Source organism: Strigops habroptila, chromosome 4 (assembly GCF_004027225.2).
Source record: "Strigops habroptila isolate Jane chromosome 4, bStrHab1.2.pri, whole genome shotgun sequence".
Classification (NCBI taxonomy): domain Eukaryota; kingdom Metazoa; phylum Chordata; class Aves; order Psittaciformes; family Psittacidae; genus Strigops; species Strigops habroptila.
Window position 1 is genome coordinate 2,094,981 of NC_046358.1, and position 22,212 is coordinate 2,117,192.

A 22,212-nucleotide genomic window follows, 5' to 3' on the forward strand; every position below is an offset into this window, starting at 1 on the left:
CTCAGCGCGCAAGCCCCGCCCCCCCTCCGCCTATCCACCAATGGCAGCACGGCTTGAGCGAAGCCGCGCCCTCTCAGCCAATCGCGCTGCGGGATGAGTCACCGTTACGCCTCCCTGCCCCGCCCACCCGCGCTGATTGACGGTGGGAACGCACCTGTGAACAAGCGCGCTTCAAAGGCCTTTCCGCGCAAGCCCGCTAATCAGCCAATAAGAACGCAAGCACCGCCTCTTTTCCCTAGCCGAACCAATCCGCTCGCCGGGGCGGTGCGCGCGGCGGCCGCCTCCACCAATCAGAAGCCGAGCCGTGAAGGCGGAGCGGGTTGACGGCAGCGCGGCGGGGCGGTGGCGATGGCGGAGCTGCGAGCGGCGGCGGCCGCGGGGCCCGGCCCGGCGCCTCTGCCCGGGCCTATGGCGCTGCCCGCGGCGCCCGGCGCGGCCCCGGCGCTGCCCTCCCCGGCAGCGAGCGGCGGAGCGGGGCCCGCCCCGGCGGCGGTGGCTGGTGGTGGTGGCGGCGGCGGCGGCGGCTCCGGTGGCGGCGGCTCCGGTGGCGGTTCCGGTGGTGGCTCCGGTGGTGCCGGGTCCGGGTCCGGGTCAGCCCGCGAAGGGTGGCTCTTCAAATGGACCAACTACATCAAGGGCTACCAGCGCCGCTGGTTCGTGCTCAGCAACGGGCTGCTCAGCTACTACCGGTACGGACCGGGGGGGCGCGACCCGCTCCCGCCGCTTCCCCCCACCCTCCATGGGGCTCCGCCGTGACCTTGGATCCAGAGGGTGAAGCTGGAGGAGGGGGGGTGTTGTGTTGGTGCCCCCCAGCCCCACACCGGAGACCCCCCGGTGCTGCCCCCCGTCACCTCCCCACCCGCACCCGGTGGCTCTGTGGGGGACGAGTGGGTCGGGTTCGCGCCCCACGGTGCCGGTGTCCCTCCGAGCAGCCCTTCCCCGTGGGCACCGGGGCCCTGTCGTAGCCGTGTTCCCGGGGGGAGCAGCGGTGCTTTAGGTGCCAGCCCCGCGGTGCCACCGCAGGGACACCCGAGCCCCGTTGCGGGGGGGGGGGGTTGGACGTTCATTATTCAGCGGGGAACCGGAGCCGCGGGCTCCAGTTACAGGCGGGTAACGGGGGGGGGGGTGAGACTGGCCCCGGGCTGGGGTGTCCCAGCGGCTCCGTGTCCCTCCCTCCGGCCCCGGTGACGTGGAAGGGGTGTGCCAGGCTGGCACGGCCTCGCACCGGGACCTTGTCCTGTGTTGTACCGGGATATAGAGGGATCAAGTGGATCCCAGTGATCCCTATGGATGCTCCTGGGGGCTGCGGGCCCGTCCCTATAGTGTCCCACTGAAGGAGCGTTTCCATCCTTGGCTCCATTCCCGTTGGCATTTCCCAATGGCAAATCCACCCTTATTAATAGCTCAGCCTTTGGGGTGGGAATTCCCCCTCCGGGCTGGGCTGTGGGTCACATCCTGCCTCCGCACGCCCTCACCGTGCCCCGTCCCCGCTTCCCTGCGCAGCTCCAAGGCGGAGATGCGGCACACGTGCCGCGGCACCATCAACCTGGCCACGGCCAACATCACCGTGGAGGACTCGTGTAACTTCATCATCTCCAACGGAGGGGCTCAGACCTACCACCTCAAAGCCAGCTCCGAGGTGGAGCGGCAGCGCTGGGTCACTGCCCTGGAGCTGGCCAAGGCCAAAGCTGTCAAGATGCTGGAGGAGTCAGGTACGGCACGAGGAACCCCCGTAGCAGCTCACCCCAAAGCCAAGCACCCCATTTCAGCCCCGTTTTACACCCCTCTGGGTCCCACTTCATCAACCCCGGGGTCGTTTTGTCCCTGCACAGGACACGATCCCACATCCTTTCCCTATTCCCAAGCTCCCTTTGCTCGCTGCTGGCTATAAATGCAACCTGCTCCTTGCTATTCCATCTCCCATGCTCACTTTTGGGGTGCTGTGCATGGACAGTGTCACAGTGTGTGGCCTGGGTACCCCAAATGGGGTTTGGAGGGGGTGGTTGTTTCCATCCACACGGATCTTGGCAGCGTTGTCCGAGGTTCCTGCTGCCTGCTCTGGCTTGAGGAGCCGCCAGCAGCCTGGCACAGGATTCCTCACTGGGGTGACTGCTCCTGTGCCAGGAGAAGGGCCATCTGCTCCGAGCTGCTGCCACATGCCCCATCCAGAATGCTGGGGCTGGGAGTGCCCCACATGCAGCTCCAGCCCTTGGGAATGGGGGCCTCCTGCTGCACCCATAGAATCATGGAATGGTTTGGGATGAAGGGAGCTTAAAGCTCATCCCATTCCAAGCACGGGCAGGGACACCTTCCACTAGAGCAGGTTGCTCCAAGCCCCTGTGTCCAACCTGGCCTTGAACACTGCCAGGGATGGGGCAGCCACAGCTTCTCTGGGCACCCTGTGCCAGCGCCTCAGCACCCTCACAGGGAAGAGCTTCTGCCTCAGAGCTCATCTCAGTCTCCCCTCGGGCAGGTTAAAGCCATTCCCCTTGGCCTGTCCCTACAGGCCCTTGTCCAAAGCCCCTCTCCAGGTTTCCTGGAGCCCCTTTAGGCACTGGAGCTGCTCTAAGGTGTCCCCTTCAGGAGCCTTCTCTTCTCCAGGCTGCCCCAGCCCAGCTCTCTCAGCCTGGCTCCAGAGCAGAGCTGCTCCAGCCCCTTTACCATCCTCATGGCCTCCTCCACCCCAGCAGCCCATGATGCTCTCCCAACACACAGCATCCCCTTTCTCCCTTCTCCTGCATGGAGATCAGGCTCTTCAGGACCACACTAACATCCTTTCCCTCTGGCAGATGACTCCGGTGACGAGTCGGTGTCTCAGACGGACAAGACGGAGCTGCAGAGCACGCTGCGCACCCTGTCCAGCAAGGTGGAGGACCTGAGCACCTGCAACGACCTGATCGCCAAGCACGGCACGGCCCTGCAGCGCTCCCTCAGCGAGCTGGAGACCCTGCGCCTGCCCGCCGACAGCACCGAGAAAATCAAGCAAGTGAACGAACGCGCCACCCTCTTCCGCATCACCTCCAACGCCATGATCAACGTGAGTCATGGAATCATGGAATGAACCAGGTTGGGAAAGACCTTCAAGATCATCAAGTTGCCCTCAGCACTGCCAAGGCCACCACTGACCCATGGCACTGAGGGCCCCCTCTATAGGGTTTGGGAACCCCCCCAGGGCCGGTGGCTCCAGCCCTGCCCTGGGCAGCCTGTTCCAATGCCTGAGCACCCTCTGGGGAAGGAATTGTTCCTCAGCTCCATCTAAACCTGCCCTGGGGCAGCTTGAGGCCGTTTCCTCTTGTCCCATCCCTTGTTCCTTGGGAGCAGAGCCCAGCCCCCTCCTGGCTCCATCCTCCTGTCAGGCAGTTGCAGAGAGCAAGAAGGTCCCCCCTGAGCCTTCTCTTCTCCAGACTGAACCCCCCCAGGTCCCTCAGCCGTTCCTCATCACACTTGTGCTCCAGGCCCTGCACCAGCTCCGGGGCCCTTCTCTGGCCCCGCTCCAGCCCCTCAATGTCTCTCTTGGGGTGAGGGGCCCAGAACTGACCCAGGATTCGAGGGGCAGCCCCACCAGTGCCCAGCACAGGGGGACAATCCCTGCCCTGGCCCTGCTGCCACACTGGGGCTGGGACAGGCCCCAGGCTGCTGGTGGCCTCTTGGCTGCCTGGGCACAAGCTGCTCCTGTTCGGCTCCATCACTCAGGACCCACGGACGGGTGTTTAACCATGCTCATGGGACACTGTTTTCCCTCCAGGCCTGCCGGGATTTCCTGATGCTGGCCCAGACCCACAGCAAGAAGTGGCAGAAATCGCTGCAGCACGAGCGGGATCAACGGATCCGGCTGGAAGAGACCCTGGAGCAACTGGCCAAGCAGCACAACCACCTGGAGAGGGCTTTCCGTGGTGCCACCGTCCTCCCTGCCAGCGCATCCGGCACCAGTGGCTCTGCCAAAGGTACCGTCAGCGCCGTGTGATGGGGCTGGATGAGGGGGAATGAGCTGTTGTGGGGTGAGATGGAGTTAATGGTGTGGGGTAGGGATAGGGGAAGCTGTGCTGGGGGTGACAGGGACCTTCCAGTGCTCTGCTGGGGGGGGGAAACTGGGATGAAACTGGTGCTCGAACCTCAATCTGGTCTGTTCCCCCTCTTCCCAGACCCGTGCTGCCCTACAAAAGGAGACCTGAGCGATGAAGATGATGACAACGAGTTCTTTGATGCCCCAGAGATCATCCCCATGCCAGAGAGCCTGGGCCACAAGTGAGTGCTGGGGTTTGGGGTGACCCTCCTTTGCCTGCGCCCCACTTGGGGACTGATTCTACCCCTCTCCTCTTCCTCCCCTCCAGGAGAACCGGCAGCAACATCAGCGGCACCAGCAGCGACATCAGCCTGGATGAGCAGGTAGGATGGGGGCTCCCATGGTGGCATGGGCTGGGTTTTGGAGGTTCAGGGCTGGGTTGGGGGTACCCCAGTTCATGTAGAGGATTTGGGGGGGGTCACAGCAGTGTTGCAGCAGCTCTTGTCCCCCCCCAGTACAAGCACCAAGTAGAAGACACCAAGAAGGAGAAGAGAACCCGCATCCCCTACAAACCCAACTACAGCCTCAACCTCTGGAGCATCATGAAGAACTGCATCGGGAAGGAGTTATCCAAGATCCCCATGCCCGTGAGTGGGAACGCAGCCACCGGGTGAGCTCAGGACACCCCAGAACCCCCCCATTTACCTCTTTTCTCCCTTCCAGGTCAACTTCAACGAGCCCCTGTCCATGCTGCAGCGCTTGACAGAGGACCTGGAGTACCACGACCTGCTGGACCGGGCGGCCAAGTGTGAGAGCTCGCTGGAGCAGCTTTGCTACGTGGCCGCCTTCACCGTCTCCTCCTATTCCACCACCGTTTTCCGCACCAGCAAACCCTTCAACCCTCTCCTGGGGGAGACCTTTGAGCTGGATCGCCTGGAGGAGAACGGTTACCGCTCCCTCTGCGAGCAGGTACCTCCAGCCCCGCTCCTCCAGCCCTTTGGTGCCCTGTTTGGGGTGGTTGGAGCTCATTTGTGCCCTTGTCCTGCTGGTCCAGGTGAGCCATCACCCTCCTGCTGCTGCCCATCACGCTGACTCCAAGCACGGGTGGACGCTGCGCCAAGAGATCAAGATCACCAGCAAGTTTCGAGGGAAATACCTCTCTGTGATGCCTCTGGGTGAGTGCTGCAGCTCCGGGCATAGGGAGGTGCTTAGGAAAGGGGGAATGTTGTGAGCTCCACGTGGGAATGGGGTAAGTTAAGGTGCAATTCCCAGCACAACCTCCCTCCTCAGGTACCATCCACTGCGTCTTCCACTCTTCTGGCAACCACTACACGTGGAAAAAGGTCACCACCACCGTGCACAACATCATTGTGGGCAAGCTCTGGATAGACCAGGTGGGATGAAAACCCCCTTTCTGTGTGTGGGTCCTGCGTGGAGGCATGGATCCAGCCCTCCGTGCCTCAGTTTCCCTTGTCAGTGGGGCTGAATCTGACCATCTCCTTGTCTCTGCAGTCAGGTGAAATAGAGATTGTCAACCACAAGACGGGTGACAAATGCAACCTCAAGTTCGTTCCTTACAGCTACTTCTCCCGGGATGTGGCGAGGAAGGTGGGACACGGGATGATGCGGGATGTGCTGGGATGCTCGTGACTCCCAATTCTCCTGTTTCACCCTGTCCCTTGTCCCATCAGGTCACCGGGGAGGTGACAGACCCCATGGGGAAGGTGCATTTTGTCCTGCTGGGCACTTGGGATGAGAAGATGGACTGTTATAAGGTGACCCTGGGCGCTGGGGACAACGGAACAGAGGGACGACAGAAAGCCCACGAGGCCGAGGACAGCCGAGTGCTGCTGTGGAAGAGGAACCCGCTCCCGTGAGTTGGGAACAGGCGGGATGGGGTGTCCCAGCGCTGGGGAAGGGCCTGAGGAGGGTTCTTCTCCCATAGGAAGTATGCAGAGAACATGTACTACTTCTCGGAGCTGGCGCTGACCCTGAACGCCCCCGAGAGCGGGACAGCCCCCACGGACAGCCGCCGGCGCCCCGACCAGCGCCTCATGGAGAACGGACGTTGGGATGAAGCCAATGCTGAGAAGCAGAGGCTGGAGGAGAAGCAGCGTCTGTCCCGCAAGAGACGTGAGGCTGAAGCTGCCAGAGCCACTGAGGACGGTGAGGAAAGAGCCTGAGGGCACCCGCTCTGCTGCCTGGCCTGTCCCAGCACCAGTGTGGCAGCAGGATTGTCCCCCTGTGCTGGGCACTGGTGGGGCTGCCCCTCGAATCCTGGGTCAGTTCTGGGCCCCTCACCCCAAGAGAGACATTGAGGGGCTGGAGCGGGGCCAGAGAAGGGCCCCGGAGCTGGTGCAGGGCCTGGAGCACAAGTGTGATGAGGAACGGCTGAGGGACCTGGGGGGGTTTAGTCTGGAGAAGAGAAGGCTCAGGGGGGACCTTCTCGCTCTCTTCAACTGCCTGACAGGAGGATGGAGCCAGGAGGGGGCTGGTCTCTGCTCCCAAGGAACAAGGGATGGGACAAGAGGAACCGGCCTCAAGCTGCACCAGGGCAGGTTTAGATGGAGCTGAGGAACAATTCCTTCCCCAGAGGGTGCTCAGGCATTGGAACAGGCTGCCCAGGGCAGGGCTGGAGCCACCGGCCCTGGGGGGGTTCACACACCGTGTAGCCGAGGCCCTCAATGCCATGGGTCAGTGGTGGCCTTGGCAGCGCTGGGGCAACTCAATGCCCTTAAATCTCTTTCCCAACCTCCTTAATTCCATGTGTACCCCCAGGCACCCCCTACGACCCCTACAAGCCACTGTGGTTCGAGCGCAGGAAGGACCCGGTCACGCAGGAGCTGGCGCACGTCTATAAGGGCGGGTACTGGGAGAGCAAAGAGAAGCAGGACTGGACCTTGTGCCCGGACATTTTCTAAGCCAGCAGGAGGAAGAGGAAGAGGAGGAGGAGGAGCAGCGGGGGGCGAAGGCCGGCCGGGGAGCCCTGACACCGAGCTGGCCCCGCCGCAGCCCCCGTCTGTCCGTCCATCCATCCATCCATCCGTCTGTCTTAACCGCCCCGTCTCTTCCCCACGCCTCGCCGGGGGGTGCCTTAGCCCATCCAACTGCCCTTGATGCCGGGGGGGGCGAGCGGGAGCTGGTAGGAACCCCCCCCCCCCCCCCCAAAACCTGCTCAGGAAGGGGGGTCCCCTTCATCCCACAGCGTGACGGGGCCCTGGGCAGCGCTATGGGGCTGGGGCCATAGGTCCCGTGTGCCCCAGGGGGGGCCGGTGGGTGCAGCGGGGCGAGCCCGAGGCTGGCCTTGGTCTCTTCCCCCCCCCCCTTTATCTTTCGGTTCCCATTCACCCCCACATATTTGGGGTGCGGGGGGGGCAGACTCTGCCCCACAGCCTGTTCTATAGGTGTATATTATATATATGTAGAGCGCAACCGGGGTCCCCTTCTCCCCCTGCCCTCGGTGCCCCTGGGTTTGGGGTGTTCCCCCCCCCCAAATATGGGGTTCCCCCTCCAGGTGCCTTCCCTGTAGGTTTAGGGCAAGGGGGGGAGGTCCCAGGTTTTGGGGGGGGGGTGTTTCTTCCATCTATCTTCAGGGAGCAGCGGGAGCCTGCACCCCCAAACACTACAGGGGCTGGGATGTGCGCTGGGGGGGGGGGGTGTCTGTGCACCCCAAACCTGACAAGTGGGGGGGTTTCTGCACCCCAAACCTGAACTGGGGGGGTGTATGATGCCTTTTTTTTCTTTTTTTTTCCCTTTTTTCCAGGAAAACAACTAAATTAAAATCTGTGAATGCCCCAGCCTGGCTCTGCCTGCTCTGTGGGGAGGGGGGGGGTGCTGATTTTGGGGTACCCCATGTTATTTGGGAGCTCCCAGACCACCCCCTCCCTCCAGCAGTCCTGCACCCCCAAAAGATAAAGGGAAGAGGCGGCAGTGCCCGACCAGGGACTTGAACCCCGAACCGTCAGATTAAAAGTCTGCTGCTCTACCAGTTGAGCTACCCGGGCAGCCCTAGGGGTTCCCTGGGGGGCCCCCCCATTCCCGAGCCTTCCTCATCCTCTTCCTCCCCCTTTACCTCGGTCTTGCTTCCGTGGAGGGGGGCACATGGTCGGTGTCCAGGAGCCTTTTTGCCCCCCCAACACCTTCCCTGTGCCTAAGGGGCGGTTTGGGGGTGCCTGGGGCTGTTGTTGTGTGTTCCCCCCACATGTAAAGGCAGCCAGGGGCTGCCAGAAGTGGGGTCAAACACTCCAAGAGGGGACCCCACAGCTCTTGGGGTTCATTCCCTCTCAACCCCCCCCCCCAACGCTGGCCCATAGGGGTCGTATATTGTGTCCCCCCCCACAATCAACAACAGCGGCGGCGGGACTCGAACCCGCGACCTCCGAAGCAGCCCCCCGGCGGCTCCATGGTGTAGGGGTGATCACGTCTGCTTTACACGCAGAAGGTCCTGGGTTCGAGCCCCAGTGGAGCCACCACCGGCCCCGACGTGGCTTTTTTGAGGTGTGGGGGGGAACCCACTCACGTAGCCCCCTTCCCGCCCTCCCCGCCCGCTGATTGGCCAGTTGTTGCGAGAGGCGTGTGCTTATTAGCCAGCACCGTGCTCTTTGCTGATTGGTTTAGCCTATGCCCTCTTTCACGCTGATTGGCCGGTTGGGTTGAGCAGTCATCACATTGAGCGGATATTCCACCCCCGATCCCCGCTAATTAGTGTGTGCTGATTGGCTGGCTGGGTACAGCAATGGGTCATCCAGCCAATGGCAGAGCGCGGTTTGGCAGCCGGTGCCCTACCTGTACCCCCGAGCTCTGCTTGTACCCCGGGTCCTGCCTTATCCCCCCGACCCCACCATGGGGACAAGCAGCCTGTCCCTGCCCCCTATGGGGCCCCAGGCACTGCCCCACAGCTCATGATGGGCCGGGGGGTGGTGACAATCCCACCCCATGGACCAACAGACACTCCTCCAGCTCTGATCCAGGGGGTTTATTGGTCCCCAGCCCTGCCACCACCGCCATTGGGGTCCCACATCTGCCCCATTCCCAAGCACAGGCTCAGCTCCAGTTGTTCACTCTGAACCCTACCGATGGCAGCGAGCTGGGGCTGGTGGCTGGGCAGGACAAGGGTCAGGGTGGGGGGGTCCCATCTCGTCCCCACGTTTCATTACCGGGATGACAACATCATAACGAACTCTGTGGGTGACAAAGGGGGGTGTGAGGGGACCCCAGAGCTGAGCCGGGGGAGGGAATGGGGGGGGACACCCCTCACCATCGAAGTCCACGCGCCCGTCCCCGTTGAGGTCCACGTCCTGCAGGATCTCGTCCACCTCATGCGCCTTGAGCTGCTCGCCCAGCAGCGCCGCGATGGCCGCCCGCATCTCCGTGCTGCTGATCTCCCCGTCCCCGTTCATGTCGAACTGTGGGGCCCACGGGTTGGGGGTCACCGGCACCACCGGCACCGGCACACCCCCTCCAAGGTCATGGTCACCTCCAGGGGGTCCTTGTGGTCAGCCCCATGGTCGTTGCCCCTGCTGTGCTCTTCCCTTGGTCACTGTGCCCTCCCTGTCTCCAGTCAGCCCCATAGTCATTGTCCCATCACAGTCATTGTCACCTCATGGTCTTCCTATGGTCATCATCCCCCAATGCCTGTGGTTGCTCCCATAGTCACCATTCCCCCCTGGTCATGGTCTCTCCACGGTTGCTGTCCCCTCCATGCTTGTCATCACCTCCATGGTCATTGTCCCCACTACAGTCACTGTCACCCCACGGTTTTCCCATGGTCATCATCCCCTCCATGCCTATGGTTACCCCCATGGTTGTCATTCCTTCATGGTCATGGTCTCTCCATGGTCTTCCTGTGGTCACTGTCCCCTCCATGCCTGTCATCACCTCTATGGTCACTATTCCCCTATGGTCTTCCCATGGTCACCATTCCCTCATGGCCATGGTCTCCCCCTGGACTTCCCATAGTCACTGTCCCCTCCATCCCCATAGTCATTGTCCCCACCATGGTCTTCCAATGGTCATCGTCTCCTCCATGCACATGGTCATCCCCATGGTCACCATTTCCCTATGGTCATGGTCTCCCCATGGTCCCTCCATGTTCATTGTCCCCACCATGGTCACTGTCACCCCATGGTCTTCCTATGGCCATCAGCCCCTCCAATCCTGTGGTCATCCCCATGGTCACCATCACCCCACAGTCTTCCCATGGTCACCGTCCTGTCAACGCCTGTCAACACCCCCATGGTCATTGACCCCACCATGGTCTCCCCATGACCATCATCCCCTCCATGCCTGTGGTCACCATTCCCCCATGGTCTTCCTGTGGTCACTGTCCCCTCCATCCCTGTGGCCACCCCCATGTTCATTGTCCCCACCATGGTCACCCCATGGCCGCTGCCCCCTCACCCCTGTGCCCCCCACATCCCGCCCCCCATGGCCATACCTCTCGGAAGGCGATCTTGAGCTCCCGCACACCCACCATATGGGCCGTCTCCTCCCGCAGCTTCGGGCCCATCATCTGCACGAAGTCCTCAAAGTCCACCCGGCCACCCACTGCGGTGGGACAGGGACAACCTCACACCCCACATCCCCCCTCTACACCCTCCCCCAGCCCCACAGCACCCAGCCCCACGCTCACTCCTCATCTTGATGTGCTGGGAGATCTCGATGAGCTCCATCTCGGTGGGCATGTAGCCCAGGGTGCGCATGCAGGCACCCAGGTCCTTGTAGCTGATGTACCCGTCCTGGTCCGTGTCGAACTCCTTGAAGGCGTCCAGCAGCTCTGCTCGCACCGGGGGGGCACAGGGGCACCCCACAGGGTGAGGTGGATGGGGTGTGCATGGGCCCATGTCTCACCCCAGGGCAGGTCCCTCTCTGGATGGGGTGATGTGGTGTGTGGCCCCGTGGCATTGCATCCCATGGGAGACCCTTCCATGGTGCCCATCCCCATGGTGCTGTCACCCCATGGGAGATCCTTCCATGGTATGTGTCCCCATGGCACTGCGCCCACCCCATGGCACTGTCATCCAGGGGAGAGCCCTCCATGGCACCCATCCCCATGGCACCCATTCCCATGGCACCCATCCCCATGGCACCCATCCCCATGGCACCCATTCCCATGGCACCCATCCCCATGGCACCCACCCCCATGGCACCCATTCCCATGGCACCCATCCCCATGGCACTGTGCTCCATTGGAGATCCTTCCACGGCACATGTCCCCATGGCACCATTGTCCCCCATGGGAGATCTCCCTATGGCACATGTTCCTGTGTCCCTGTCACCCCACGGCAGAGCCCTCCATGGTGCCCATCCCCATGGCACTGCACTCCATTGGAGATCCTTCCATAGCATGTGTCCCCATGGCACTTCACCCCATGGCACCCCATGGAAGATCCCTCCATAGTGCATGTCCCCATGGCACTATTATCCTCCATGGCAGAGCCCTCTATGGCACCCATCCCTATGGCACTGTCACCCCATGGGAGATCCATCCATTGCACATGTCCCCATGGCATCACTGTCCCCCATGGGAGATGGCACATGTCCCTATGGCAATGTCACCCCATGGCAGAGCCCTCTATGGAGCCCATCCCTATGGCACTGTCACCCCATGGGAGATCCCTCCATGGCACCCATCCCCATGGCAATGTCACCCCATGGGAGATCCCTCCATGGCACCCATCCCCATGGCACTGTCACCCCATGGGAGATCCCTCCATGGTGTGTGTCCCCCTGGCACCACTGTCCCCCATGAGAGATCCATCCATATCCCAATGGCACTGCACCCCATGGCACTGTGACCCCCCCACACCCTTCCATGTCCCACGTCCCCCCGTGTCCCCACGTCCCCCACTCACCATCCAGCTCCTCCGGTGACAGCTCCCGCTCCTGGGCCGGGCACACACAGGGGTTGGGGACAGGGGGGTTGGGGACAGCGTCAGCCCCGGCTCAGCCCCACACCCCCCCCCCGTGTCACCTTCCTTACGCGTGGGGCAGAATTAGCTCCGGCGGGAGGGATTAGTGGGATTGGAGCAAAGCTCTGCCCCGGGTCCCACCTCCCGCCACCCCCAGGCTCCCCAAGCGGGGTCTGCCCAGCACCCATGGGTGCTGCCGGGGGTGCTTCGTGCTCCTGGGGATGGGGGAGCAGCGTGTGTCCCCCTGCAGCCCGGTCCCCATGGGTGTCCACAGGGCCCTGCGGTGTCCCCAGCACCATCCCACGGGTCCCAGAGCGTTCCCAACCTCATCCCCATGTCCCCTCCATCCCAACGATCCCAGAGTGTCCATCACCCTGTCCCAAATGCCCCCATGTCCCCTTCACCCCAAGGGCTCCAGAGCATCTCCAACCTTGTCCCCATGTCCCCAACGCCATCCCCAGGGTCCCAGAGTGTCCCTCACCCTGTCCCCAGTGTCCCATGTCCCACCTATCCCAAGGGTCCTAGAGCATCCCTGATCTCATCCCCATGTTCCCTCCATCCCCAGGGTTCTGAAGCATCCTCAACATCATCCCTATGTCCCCAACACTGTCGCCAAGGTCTCAGAATGTCCCTGACCGTGTCCTCAGTGCCCCATGTCCCATCTATCCCAAGGATCCCAGAGCACCCCCAACTTCGTCCCCATGTCCCCAACACCATCCCCAGGGGCTCAGAATGTCCCTGACCCTGTCCCCAGTGCCCTATGTCCCCTTCATCCCTGAGATCCTGGAGCATCCTCAACCTTGTCCCCTTGTTCCCTCCATCCCAAGGATCCCAGAGTGTCCCCAACCTTGTCCCTATGTCCCCTCCATCCCCAGGGCTCCAGAATATCCTTCACCCTGTCCCCAATGCCCCATGTCCCATCTATCCCGAGGATCCCAGAGCATCCCCAACCTCATCCCCATGTCCCCAGCACCATCCCTCAGGTCCCAGAGCATCCTTGACCCACATCCCGTCCATCCCCATGTCCCCACCTTGCCGAACACGGTGTTGAGGAAGGGGGAGTACGTTTTGGTGGCGGCCGCATGGGGGTCCCCGGGCCCCTTCCTGCCGCTCCTGTGCCCGTGGCCGCTGTGCCGGGACTCGGCGCCGGGGCTCCTGGTGCCGCCGTCCTCGGGGGGCTTCGGGGGGGGCTTGTCCCCCTCCTTGCCCGTGTCCTTGGGGGTCCCCTTGTCCCCGCGGGTGCGCGGCATTGGGGCCGCTGGGCAGGAGCAGCGCCCGGCGCGGGACCGGCCTTAAGAGGGAGCAGGAAATCCTCTTACCCCCGTGTGCCCGCCCCCCCCCCGCGCCGTGTCCCCACCACCCGCAAAGCCAATTAGTGGTGATTAACGGCAGGAAACGGGCACCGGCCACTGGCACTGCTGGGACCCCCAATACACATCCTGGGGTCACCCTGTGCTGGCTCTGACCCGTGTCCCCACCGCTGGTATCCCATGGTCAGCACTAGTGTCCCCAGCATCAACCCTTGTCCCTGGGGGGACACCCCATGGTCACCATCCGTGTCCCCACTGGGGACACCCTATGGTCACCCTCTGCCGTGGGGTGCAGTGCCATAAGGACACGACCCACGTCCCCAGTGCTGGCACCCCATGGTCAGCACCAGTGTACCCAGCACTGACACACGCTCCCTGTGGGGACACCCCATGGTCACCATCCATGTCCCCAGCACTGACCCATGTCCCCAATGGGGACACCTCACAGCCACTATCTGCCATGGGGAGCAGTGCCATGGGTCACGTCCCCCACACTGACACCCCATGGCCATCACCCATATCTCCAGTGGGGACACCCCACAGGCACCATCTATGTCCCCAGCACCAAACCATATCCCCAGTGGTGACACCCCACGGCCACCACATGTGTCCCCAACTCTCATGTCCCCAACCCACATCCCTATCGCTCTCCCCCATGTCCCCACACAGACAGCCGTCCCCAGCAGGGCTGTGACAACACAGAGCCGTGCTGTCCCCCCCCATGGCCCCGATACCATCACACAGGGCGGGTGGCAGCAGGAAGCCAGCTCATGAGAGATGCCATCGCAGGGACACCAGGGCTCCTCCCACCGTCACCCACACACAGAGGACACCCCACAACCAGGTGCCCCCCACCTGCCACCCCTCCTGAGCTCTTCCCACCATTACGGTAGGTCCTACACTATTTACTCCCCTTGGACCCCAAGTGTAGGGGCTGGTGGGGTCTTGGACCCCTGGCACGGGGTATCTCCAGGCTTGGTGGCATGATGGGCATGGGTGGCACAACCAGTGGGGGACAAGGATGCCACAGGACATGGGGGGGACACCCCAAAATGAGGGCAGGGCAGGAGAAAGCCAGTTGCTGTGGGTCTGAGGGCTGTATGGTGGTATGGATGGGGTGAGATGGGATATAGTGACATGGGTTGGGTGACACCAGAGTGGGCGACGTGGGATGGGGTGACACCAAAGGGGATGACACCAGGGTGGGTAACATAGGATGGGGTGGCACCAAAGCGGACGACACCAAAGGGGATGACACCGGAGTGGGTGACACCCCATCTCTAAGTGCCCCATGCTGCCCATAGAGCCAGCCCCGGGCTGATGGAGCTGTGGACCACCACCGTGCTGCCCACCCCGACCCTGCCACCCGCTGACGCGCTGTGGTGGGACACGGAGCTCCTGGTGGCCTGCGCGGTGCTGGGGCTCCCGGCCAATGCCTTCACCCTATGGCTGACGGGCTGGCGGCTGCGGTGCCGCGGTTTGGCCACCTTCATCTTCAGCTTGGCCGCGTCTGACTTCCTCTTCCTCACCAACTCACTGCTGCAGATCTGGTCCGTGGCCAACGACTACCAGTGGCTGCTGGACACCCACTGGTGCCGCCTCCATCAGTTCCTCTACGCTCTGGGCTACTATAGCAGCCTCTTCTTGCTGGCTGCCATCAGCCTGGACCGCTGCTTGTTGGTGGCCGTCCCGCTTTGGTACCGCTGCCGCCGGCCGGCGCGGTTACCGGCGGCGCTGTGCGCCGGTGCCTGGCTGGTGGCCGGTGGCTGCAGCGCCCCGGAGGCGGCGCTGTCGGTAACGGAGGAGGCGCTGCCCGGTGTCACCGTGTGCCGCAGCGAGCGGGGGCACTGGGAGGTGCCGCTGCGCTGGTTGGAGGTGCTGGTGGAGGGGCTGCTGCCGTTCGCCGTGGTGGTGCTGTGCCACGGCGCAGCGCTGGTGCTGGCGCGGTGCGGCCGCGGCCGCCCGACCACCCGCTTCCAGTGCATCGTGGTGGCCACGCTGAGCGCTTACGTGGTGCTGCATCTGCCCTTCCAAGCGGCGCAGCTGCTGGTGGTGCTGGTCCCCGGCACCTCCGGGCACCTCCTGTACCCGCTGGGGATCGCCTTCAACCTCAGCAGCTGCCTCAACCCCTGCCTTTACCTGCTGCTCGGCTCCCGCGCCTGCCACCGCGCCGCACGCATCCTGCGCGCCCTGGTACCCGCTGCATCACCCGCTGCCACCAATGTGCCACCCAGCACCGGCACCCCTGAGTCACCCGCTGCCACCGCTGTGCCGCTCGCCACTGTCACCGCGGTGGCACCCGCCACTGATATCACCGTGTCACCCGCTGTGCCACCCGCTGCCAGCCCTGTGCCATCCACCACCAGCACTGCTGTGTCACCCACTGCCACTGCCGTGACACCCGCTGCCACCGCTGTGCCACTCGCCACTGTCACCACTATGGCACCCATTGCCACTGTGCCACTCGCCACCGGCACTGCTGTGCCACCTGCCGTCACCGCTGTGCCACTTGCCACGGTCACCACTATGGCACTCGCCACCGGTACTGCCGTGTCACCCACTGTGCCACCCACTGCCAGCGCCATGCCACCCGCCACTGTCACCCCTCTGCCACACACTGCCAGCACCCTTGTGCCACTCGCCTTCACCTCAGTGTCACCCAGCACTGTGCCACCCACTGTCACCCCTGTGCCACCCGCTGCCATCACCCCTGTGCCACCCGCTGCCATCATTCCTGTGCCACCCACCACCCTCACACCAGTGCCCCTCGTCACTGCCACCCCTGATCCCACCACTGCCATCAGCCATGTGCCACCGAACATCACCCCAGTGTCACCCACGGTTACCCCTGTGCCACCCCCCATCACCCCCCCATCGGCAGCCCCATGAGCCCTCCCCCGCCCCGCACCCCCCGTTCCCCCCATCCCGCCTGTGGGGTCCCATCGCCCGCTGACCCCTTGGTCCCACCCCCCCCACCCCCCGCCGCGGTCCCGCTCCTCCCCCGGTCCCCCCCCCGTTCCCGGGCGCAGGCGCGGGGCGGGCCGGCCCCGGTCACTTCCTGCCCCCGCCCCCTCCCGCCGCGCTGCCGCCGCCGCCGCTCCCCCCGCCCCGGCCCCGGTGAGTGCGGGACCGACCCCCCCGTGCGGGACCCGGGACCGGGGGGGGGGGGGGTCGAGCTTGGGGTGGGGGGACCCGCACCCGGACCCGCACCCGGAGCGACGGACCCGGCCCCATCCCTGCCCCGCGGGGTCCCCCCGTCCTCCTTCCGGGGGGTCCCCATCCCCATCCCTGTCCCCTTACCCAGCGGGGTCACCCCGTCCCCATCCCCTGTACGTTTATACAGTGGGGCCGTTCCATCCTCATCCTTGTCCCCGTTCTCTGTCCCCATCCTTGTCGCCATTCCCTGTCCCCATCCCGTCCTCAACTGCATCCCTGTGCCCTTCTACAGTGGGGCCACCCCATCCCTGTACCCATCTCCTGTTCCTATCCCTGTCCCCATCCTTGTCTCCCCTTACAAAGTGGGGCCACCCCATCCCTGTCCCCAAACTCTGTCCCCATCCTGCCCCCATTCCCATCTCCTGTCCTCATTCCTGTCCCTGTCCCTTTACACAGAGGGGCCACCCCATCCCCATCCTTGTCCCTATTCCCATCCCTGCCCCTTTACACAGCGGGGCCACCCCATCCCTGTCCCCATCCTGACAGGCTGTACCTGTCCTCTTTTCTGTCACCATCCCTGTCCCCTACCCTTGTCCCCATCCCCTTAATCCAGTGGGGCCACCCCATAGCCTGTCCCCATCCCTGTCCCCATTCCCTTTTGCCATCCCCATCCCATTAACCCAGTGGGGTCACCCCATAGCCTGTCCCGATCCCCTGTCCCCATATCCTTACCCAGCAGGGCCATTCCTGTCCCCAACCCCTTTTCCCATCCCCTGTCCCCATCTCCATCCCCATCCCCTTAACCCACTGGGGCTACCCCATCCCATCTCCAGCCCATCTCATCCTACCTGTCCCCCTTTCTCTCCCCATCCCCATTACCCACAGAACCCCCTTGTCCCACCTCCCTCCCTGGCACTGCCACCCCCATCCCCTTCCCCATGCCACTCCCTGTCCCCCAGCCCCGCGCCGTGGGGCAGGGCAGGATTCCTTTGCCCGGCAGGCACAGGGCAGCTCCCACTTCCCGCTCCTGGGAGGAGCCGAGCTGCCCTTTACCCAGGGCAGGGAATGGAGGGGACACAATCCCATAGCGGGTGCACGCTGCCACTTCCCTGCCCGTGACTCTGCCCCACACGTCGGGGTCCCGGCGCTGACGCTGGGTGCCCCCCCCAGCCATGTCGTTCCGGAAGGTGGTGCGGCAGAGCAAGTTCCGGCACGTGTTTGGGCAACCGGTGAAGACGGACCAGTGCTACGATGACATCCGCGTGTCCCGTGTCACTTGGGACAGCACCTTCTGCGCCGTCAACCCCTCCTTCGTGGCCATCATCGTGGAGGCCAGCGGCGGCGGCGCCTTCCTCGTCCTCCCCTTGCACAAGGTGCTGATACAAGCTGGGAATTGGGGGGGGTCTCTGCACCCCTATAAGTGACTCCCATCCTCACGTCCCTTTTTTGTCCCCAGACCGGCCGCATTGACAAGTCGTACCCAACGGTGTGTGGCCACACGGGCCCCGTCCTGGACATCGATTGGTGTCCCCACAATGACCATGTCATCGCCAGCGGCTCGGAGGACTGCACCGTCATGGTGAGGGGGACACTGGGAGGATGGGGGTGCACTGAGGGGTCCCCCCACTTTGCCCACTGTCCCTCGCTGTCCCCATAGGTATGGCAGATCCCGGAGAACGGGCTCAGCCAGCCGCTGACGGAGCCGGTGGTGGTGCTGGAAGGTCACTCCAAGCGTGTGGGCATCATCACTTGGCACCCCACTGCCCGCAACGTGCTGCTCAGCGCGGGTATGGGGGTACCGCGGTGATGGGGAGGGGGGTTTGGTGGCCGAGATGACCCCGTACGCCCATGAGACCCCCCCCCCAATGGTGTCACCGCAGGCTGTGACAACGTGGTGCTGATCTGGAACGTGGGCACGGCGGAGGAGCTGTACCGCCTGGAGGGGCTGCACCCCGACCTCATCTACAGCGTGAGCTGGAGCCGCGACGGCGCCCGCTTCTGCACTGCCTGCAAGGACAAGAGCGTCCGTGTCATCGACCCACGCCGCAGCACCGTGGTGGCCGTGAGTGCCCCCCGTTGCGTCCCCATGGGTCCATCTCACCCCATCATCCTCATGGGAGCATCCCACAACCGTGCCTTCACCCCCCTTGGTGCTCCCCGCTGCCCCTGGGGTGCTCCATGGGGTGCTGCTGACCCCTTTGTGTCCCCCCCCCACAGGAGAAGGAGAGGGCGCACGAGGGGGCTCGCCCCATGAGGGCCATCTTCTTGGCTGATGGCAAGATCTTCACCACCGGCTTCAGCCGCATGAGCGAGCGGCAACTGGCGCTGTGGGATACGGTGAGGAGCACCCCTGGGGGTCCCATGGGGCCGTCTCAAGTGTGGGACACCCCATAGGGCTGACACGCTGCCCCACAGGAGAACCTGGACGAGCCCATGGGGCTGCAGGAGCTGGACTCCAGCAATGGGGCTTTGCTGCCTTTCTATGACCCCGACACCAACGTGGTCTATGTCTGTGGCAAGGTATGGTGCCCCCCCCGTTTGCCCATCGTGTCCCCCCATGGTCAGAGCCCCCCAATAACGCCGTGTCCCCAGGGGGACTCGAGCATCCGGTACTTTGAGATCACGGAGGAGCCTCCCTACATCCATTTCCTCAACACCTTCACCAGCAAGGAGCCGCAGCGGGGCATGGGCTGGATGCCCAAGCGCGGGCTGGACGTCAGCAAGTGTGAGATAGCCAGGTGGGCATGGGGACATCTATAGGGACAAATTTGGGGGGGACACCACCTCCCCCCCCCCATTGCACCCCCCATTCACCCCCGGGACCCCCCTTTGTCCCCATCGCGGCAGGTTCTACAAGCTCCATGAGCGCAAGTGTGAGCCCATCATCATGACGGTGCCAAGGAAGGTCGGTGGGGAATGAGGGGTGCATGGGGACACCCCATGTTGGGGTATGGGGGAGTCCCTGGGCTGGGGGAGGTGGCTGGATGGGGGTCCCTAATGGGGGTGGCTGGGGGGTCCCCAAGTGCACTGATAGTGGTCCCTGTGCAGTTAATGGGGGCTGTTTGGGGGTCGTTGGGTGGGGGTCCCCAGTCATGCTGGTGGGGGTCCCTGGGTAGAACACAATGCCTGGGTGTTGGGGTCCCTGATCAGGTTGTTTGGGGGGGTCCCCAAGTGCACTGATAGGGGTCTCTGGGTAGGACATGGGTGCTGTTTGGGGGTCCCTGGGCAGGACATGAGTGCTGTTTGGGGGTCCCTGGGTAGGACATGGGTGCTGTTTGGGGATCCCCAGGGTGGGTATCCCCATGCAGGGTTGGTGGGGTCCCTGGGCAAGACATGGGAGCTGGGTGGGGGGTCCCCAGTCACACTGCTTGGGGTCCCTGGGTGTAACACAGTGCCAGGGTGGGGGTCCCTCTGGGGTCCCTGGGCAGGACATGGGTGCTGTTTGGGGGTCCTCAGGGTGGGTGTCCCCATGCAGGGTTGGGGGGTCACTGGGCAAGACATGGGAGCTGGGTAGGGTGTCCACAGTCATTCTGGTGGGGGGTCCCTTGTGTGGGGGTTCCGCACTCGTGCTGGTGTGGGTCCCTGTGCAAGAACACGGTGCCTGGGTGGGGGTCCCTGTGCCGCATATGGTGCCTGGGTGTTGAGGTGACCCCAGGAGGGTCCCATCACCCCTCTGACACTCTTTGGGGGGGGGGGTACCCCGCAGTCGGACCTGTTCCAGGACGACCTGTACCCCGACACGGCGGGCCCCGAGGCGGCGATGGAGGCGGAGGAGTGGGTGGCGGGGCGCACGGCGGGGCCGGTGCTGGTGTCCCTGCGCCAGGCCTACGTGCCCCCCAAGCAGCGGGACCTCAAGGTGAGCCGCCGCAGCCTCCTGCACGAGGGAGGGGCCCCGGCCACCGGCACCGGTACCACCGGCAGCAGCACCGGCAGCACCACGCCGCCCCCCACGCTGCCCCCCACCACCAACACCACCCGCCTCAGCGCACCCCCGGCGCTGGGCACCGGCACTGCTGCCACCCCGGTACGGATGGGATGTGGGGCAGGGCTATGGGGTGGGTGAGGCTATGGGGTGGAGCTATGGGGGTGAGTGGGGCTATGGGGTAGGCGGGGCTATGGTGTGGGGCTATGGGGTGGGTAGGGCTATGGGGTGGAGCTGTGGGGTGGGTGGGGGTATGGGGTGGAGCTGTGGGGTGGAGCTACGGGGTGGAGCTATGGGGTGGGTGTGGCTATAGGGTGGAGCTATGGGGTGGGTGTGGCTATAGGGTGGAGCTGTGGGGTGGGTGGGGCTAATTGGGTGGGTGGGGCTATGCTATAAGAGGTGTCTATTGTGGGTGGGGCTTCTAAGTGGGTGGGGCCTATTGTGGGAGGGGCCATGGAGTGGGCGGGGCTACGGGGTGGGTGTGGTCTGAGGGTGGGGCTATGGGGTGGGTGGGGCCATTAGCAGTGGGTGTGGCCACACCCGGGTGGTGTCTCATTGGTTAGGTCCATGGGGCAGTGGGCGGGGCCTGTCCTGGGTGTGGCGGGGAGGGGCGTGGCCTGGGGGCTCCTAATAAGGTTGCCTAAGGGGGCGTGGCCTGTGGATGTAATGGGGTTATATATAAAGGGTTATATAAGGGGGCGTGGCCTGGGCTGTAATTGGGTTGCATATAAGGGGCGTGGCTTTATGGGGGTGTGGCCTGGGGGGTATAATGGGGTTATCTAAGGGGGCGTGGTAATTGGGGGGGTGTAATGGGGATGGGTTGGGGGCGTGGCCTTAGGGGGCGTGGCCTGGAGACCGTGTCTTAGGGGGGCGTGGCCTGGGCTGTAATGGGGTTATAGATAAGGGGCGTGGCCTAAGGGGGCGTGGCCTGGGGTGTCCAATGGGGTTGCCTAAGGGGGCGTGGGAATTGGGGGCATGGCCTGGGGTGTAATTGGGTTAAATGAGGGGGCGTGGGCTAAGGGGGCGTGGTCTGGGTGTGTCTAAGGGGGCGTGGCCTGGTGCACCCAATGGGGTTGTGTAAGGGGGCGTGGCCTTAGGGGGCGTGGCCTGGAGACTGTGTCTTACCCTGCAGTGTAATGGGGTTGTATATAAGGGGGCGTGGCCTTGGGGGGTGTGTCTAAGGGGGGCGTGGCCTGGGCTGTAATGGGGTTGTCTATAAGGGGGCGTGTCCTTAGGGGGCGTGTCTAAGGGGCGGTGCCGCGCAGGGCGCGGGGCGCCTGGAGGAGGTGCTGCAGGAGGTGTGGGCGCTGCGGGCGCTGGTGGCCGAGCAGGGGCAGCGCATCTCCCGCCTGGAGGAACAGCTCAGCCGCCTCGAGAACGGCCACGTCTAGGGACCCCCCACACCCCCCCCCCTCAGGGACCACCGACCCCGGGGCACCCCCCCCCCCCGTGAGCCCACACCCCACTCCGGGGTCCCCCCATTCCTTCTCCCCATTGGAGGGCTGGCCGCCCCACTGCCCCTCATTGCCTTACTGGGTGCTGCCCCACCACTAATGGACCATTATTGCCCCCCCCTCCCATGTCCTGGGGGCTGCTCTTGGGATCAAACATCACCCCCTGCACCCCCCATTCCTGGATGGGGTGGGATCTTCTCCCCATTCCTATGGGGCAGGGCATGATCTGTGTGTGTGTGTGTGTGTTCACCCCCCCACTGTGGAATTGTCCCCCCTATATTTTGGGGGCTTCTTTCCCTTCTCCTTCTGTTCCCCCCTTCCAGTGCAGGGTCAAAAACTATATTTTCACTCCAAATAAAGGCATTTTTAAGAAAAGAGTGGGGGGAAATGGGAGGAATGGGGCAGAGGTGCCTTGATGGGGGTCTATGGGGGGGTTCTATGGGGTTGGGGGGCTCAC

At 64.0% G+C, this 22,212-nt stretch overlaps 3 protein-coding genes and 2 non-coding genes across 7 annotated transcripts; 3 read left to right on the forward strand and 2 right to left on the reverse strand.

Moving 5' to 3' along the window:
* Positions 1–317: 317 nt before the first annotated feature.
* OSBP (oxysterol binding protein) lies at positions 318–7,146 on the forward strand. Its single transcript, XM_030483605.1, has 14 exons — positions 318–689; positions 1,504–1,712; positions 2,790–3,037; positions 3,746–3,944; positions 4,143–4,245; positions 4,332–4,386; positions 4,519–4,650; positions 4,727–4,972; positions 5,058–5,178; positions 5,294–5,397; positions 5,516–5,611; positions 5,695–5,876; positions 5,949–6,169; positions 6,782–7,146. Exons 1-14 carry the CDS (start codon positions 349–351, stop codon positions 6,922–6,924), a joined length of 2,400 nt encoding a protein of 799 aa, XP_030339465.1. The 5' UTR covers positions 318–348; the 3' UTR covers positions 6,925–7,146.
* A 788-nt stretch (positions 7,147–7,934) lies between these two features.
* TRNAK-UUU lies at positions 7,935–8,007 on the reverse strand. The gene has a single exon. It is a non-coding gene; the product is annotated as a tRNA-Lys (tRNA).
* A 392-nt stretch (positions 8,008–8,399) lies between these two features.
* TRNAV-UAC lies at positions 8,400–8,472 on the forward strand. Its single transcript has one exon. It is a non-coding gene; the product is annotated as a tRNA-Val (tRNA).
* A 491-nt stretch (positions 8,473–8,963) lies between these two features.
* On the reverse strand, positions 8,964–15,282 carry LOC115606993 (calcium-binding protein 2-like). 2 transcript variants are annotated; one of them, XM_030483701.1, is made up of 7 exons: positions 15,234–15,282; positions 12,945–13,204; positions 11,857–11,887; positions 10,635–10,758; positions 10,440–10,549; positions 9,261–9,408; positions 8,964–9,184 (listed from the first exon to the last, which is right to left on the reverse strand). In XM_030483701.1, exons 1-7 carry the CDS (start codon positions 15,243–15,245, stop codon positions 9,156–9,158), a joined length of 714 nt encoding a protein of 237 aa, XP_030339561.1. In that variant the 5' UTR covers positions 15,246–15,282; the 3' UTR covers positions 8,964–9,155. The 2 variants fall into 2 exon arrangements, with proteins under 2 accessions (XP_030339561.1, XP_030339562.1); XM_030483702.1 differs by having other exon boundaries at positions 10,635–10,778.
* Positions 15,283–16,252: 970 nt separating this feature from the next.
* On the forward strand, positions 16,253–22,130 carry CORO1B (coronin 1B). 2 transcript variants are annotated; one of them, XM_030483647.1, is made up of 11 exons: positions 16,253–16,340; positions 17,550–17,752; positions 17,836–17,958; positions 18,037–18,166; positions 18,260–18,441; positions 18,597–18,716; positions 18,795–18,899; positions 18,972–19,117; positions 19,227–19,284; positions 20,086–20,403; positions 21,567–22,130. In XM_030483647.1, the coding sequence occupies exons 2-11, from the start codon at positions 17,552–17,554 to the stop codon at positions 21,690–21,692; spliced, it is 1,509 nt and encodes a 502-aa protein (XP_030339507.1). In that variant the 5' UTR covers positions 16,253–16,340; positions 17,550–17,551; the 3' UTR covers positions 21,693–22,130. The 2 variants fall into 2 exon arrangements, with proteins under 2 accessions (XP_030339507.1, XP_030339506.1); XM_030483646.1 differs by having other exon boundaries at positions 16,298–16,340; positions 21,537–22,130.
* Positions 22,131–22,212: the final 82 nt, after the last annotated feature.

What these genes read in the sequence shown, in the direction of transcription:
- OSBP (XM_030483605.1), top strand. Translation starts at nt 349, where the DNA reads ATGGCGGAGCTGCGAGCGGCGGCGGCCGCGGGGCCCGGCCCGGCGCCT. An exon ending in TATCCAAGATCCCCATGCCC is followed by an intron (nt 4,651 to 4,726) that starts GTGAGTGGGAAC and finishes TCTCCCTTCCAG; the next exon opens with GTCAACTTCAACGAGCCCCT. An exon ending in TGGAAGAGGAACCCGCTCCC is followed by an intron (nt 5,877 to 5,948) that starts GTGAGTTGGGAA and finishes CTTCTCCCATAG; the next exon opens with GAAGTATGCAGAGAACATGT.
- LOC115606993 (XM_030483701.1), bottom strand. An exon ending in TCAACACCGTGTTCGGCAAG is followed by an intron (nt 11,888 to 12,944) that starts GTGGGGACATGG and finishes TGCCCGGCCCAG; the next exon opens with GAGCGGGAGCTGTCACCGGA. An exon ending in CGGGCGCGTGGACTTCGATG is followed by an intron (nt 9,185 to 9,260) that starts GTGAGGGGTGTC and finishes TGTCACCCACAG; the next exon opens with AGTTCGTTATGATGTTGTCA.
- CORO1B (XM_030483646.1), top strand. Translation starts at nt 17,552, where the DNA reads ATGTCGTTCCGGAAGGTGGTGCGGCAGAGCAAGTTCCGGCACGTGTTT. An exon ending in TGGTCTATGTCTGTGGCAAG is followed by an intron (nt 18,900 to 18,971) that starts GTATGGTGCCCC and finishes CCGTGTCCCCAG; the next exon opens with GGGGACTCGAGCATCCGGTA. An exon ending in AGCAAGTGTGAGATAGCCAG is followed by an intron (nt 19,118 to 19,226) that starts GTGGGCATGGGG and finishes CCATCGCGGCAG; the next exon opens with GTTCTACAAGCTCCATGAGC.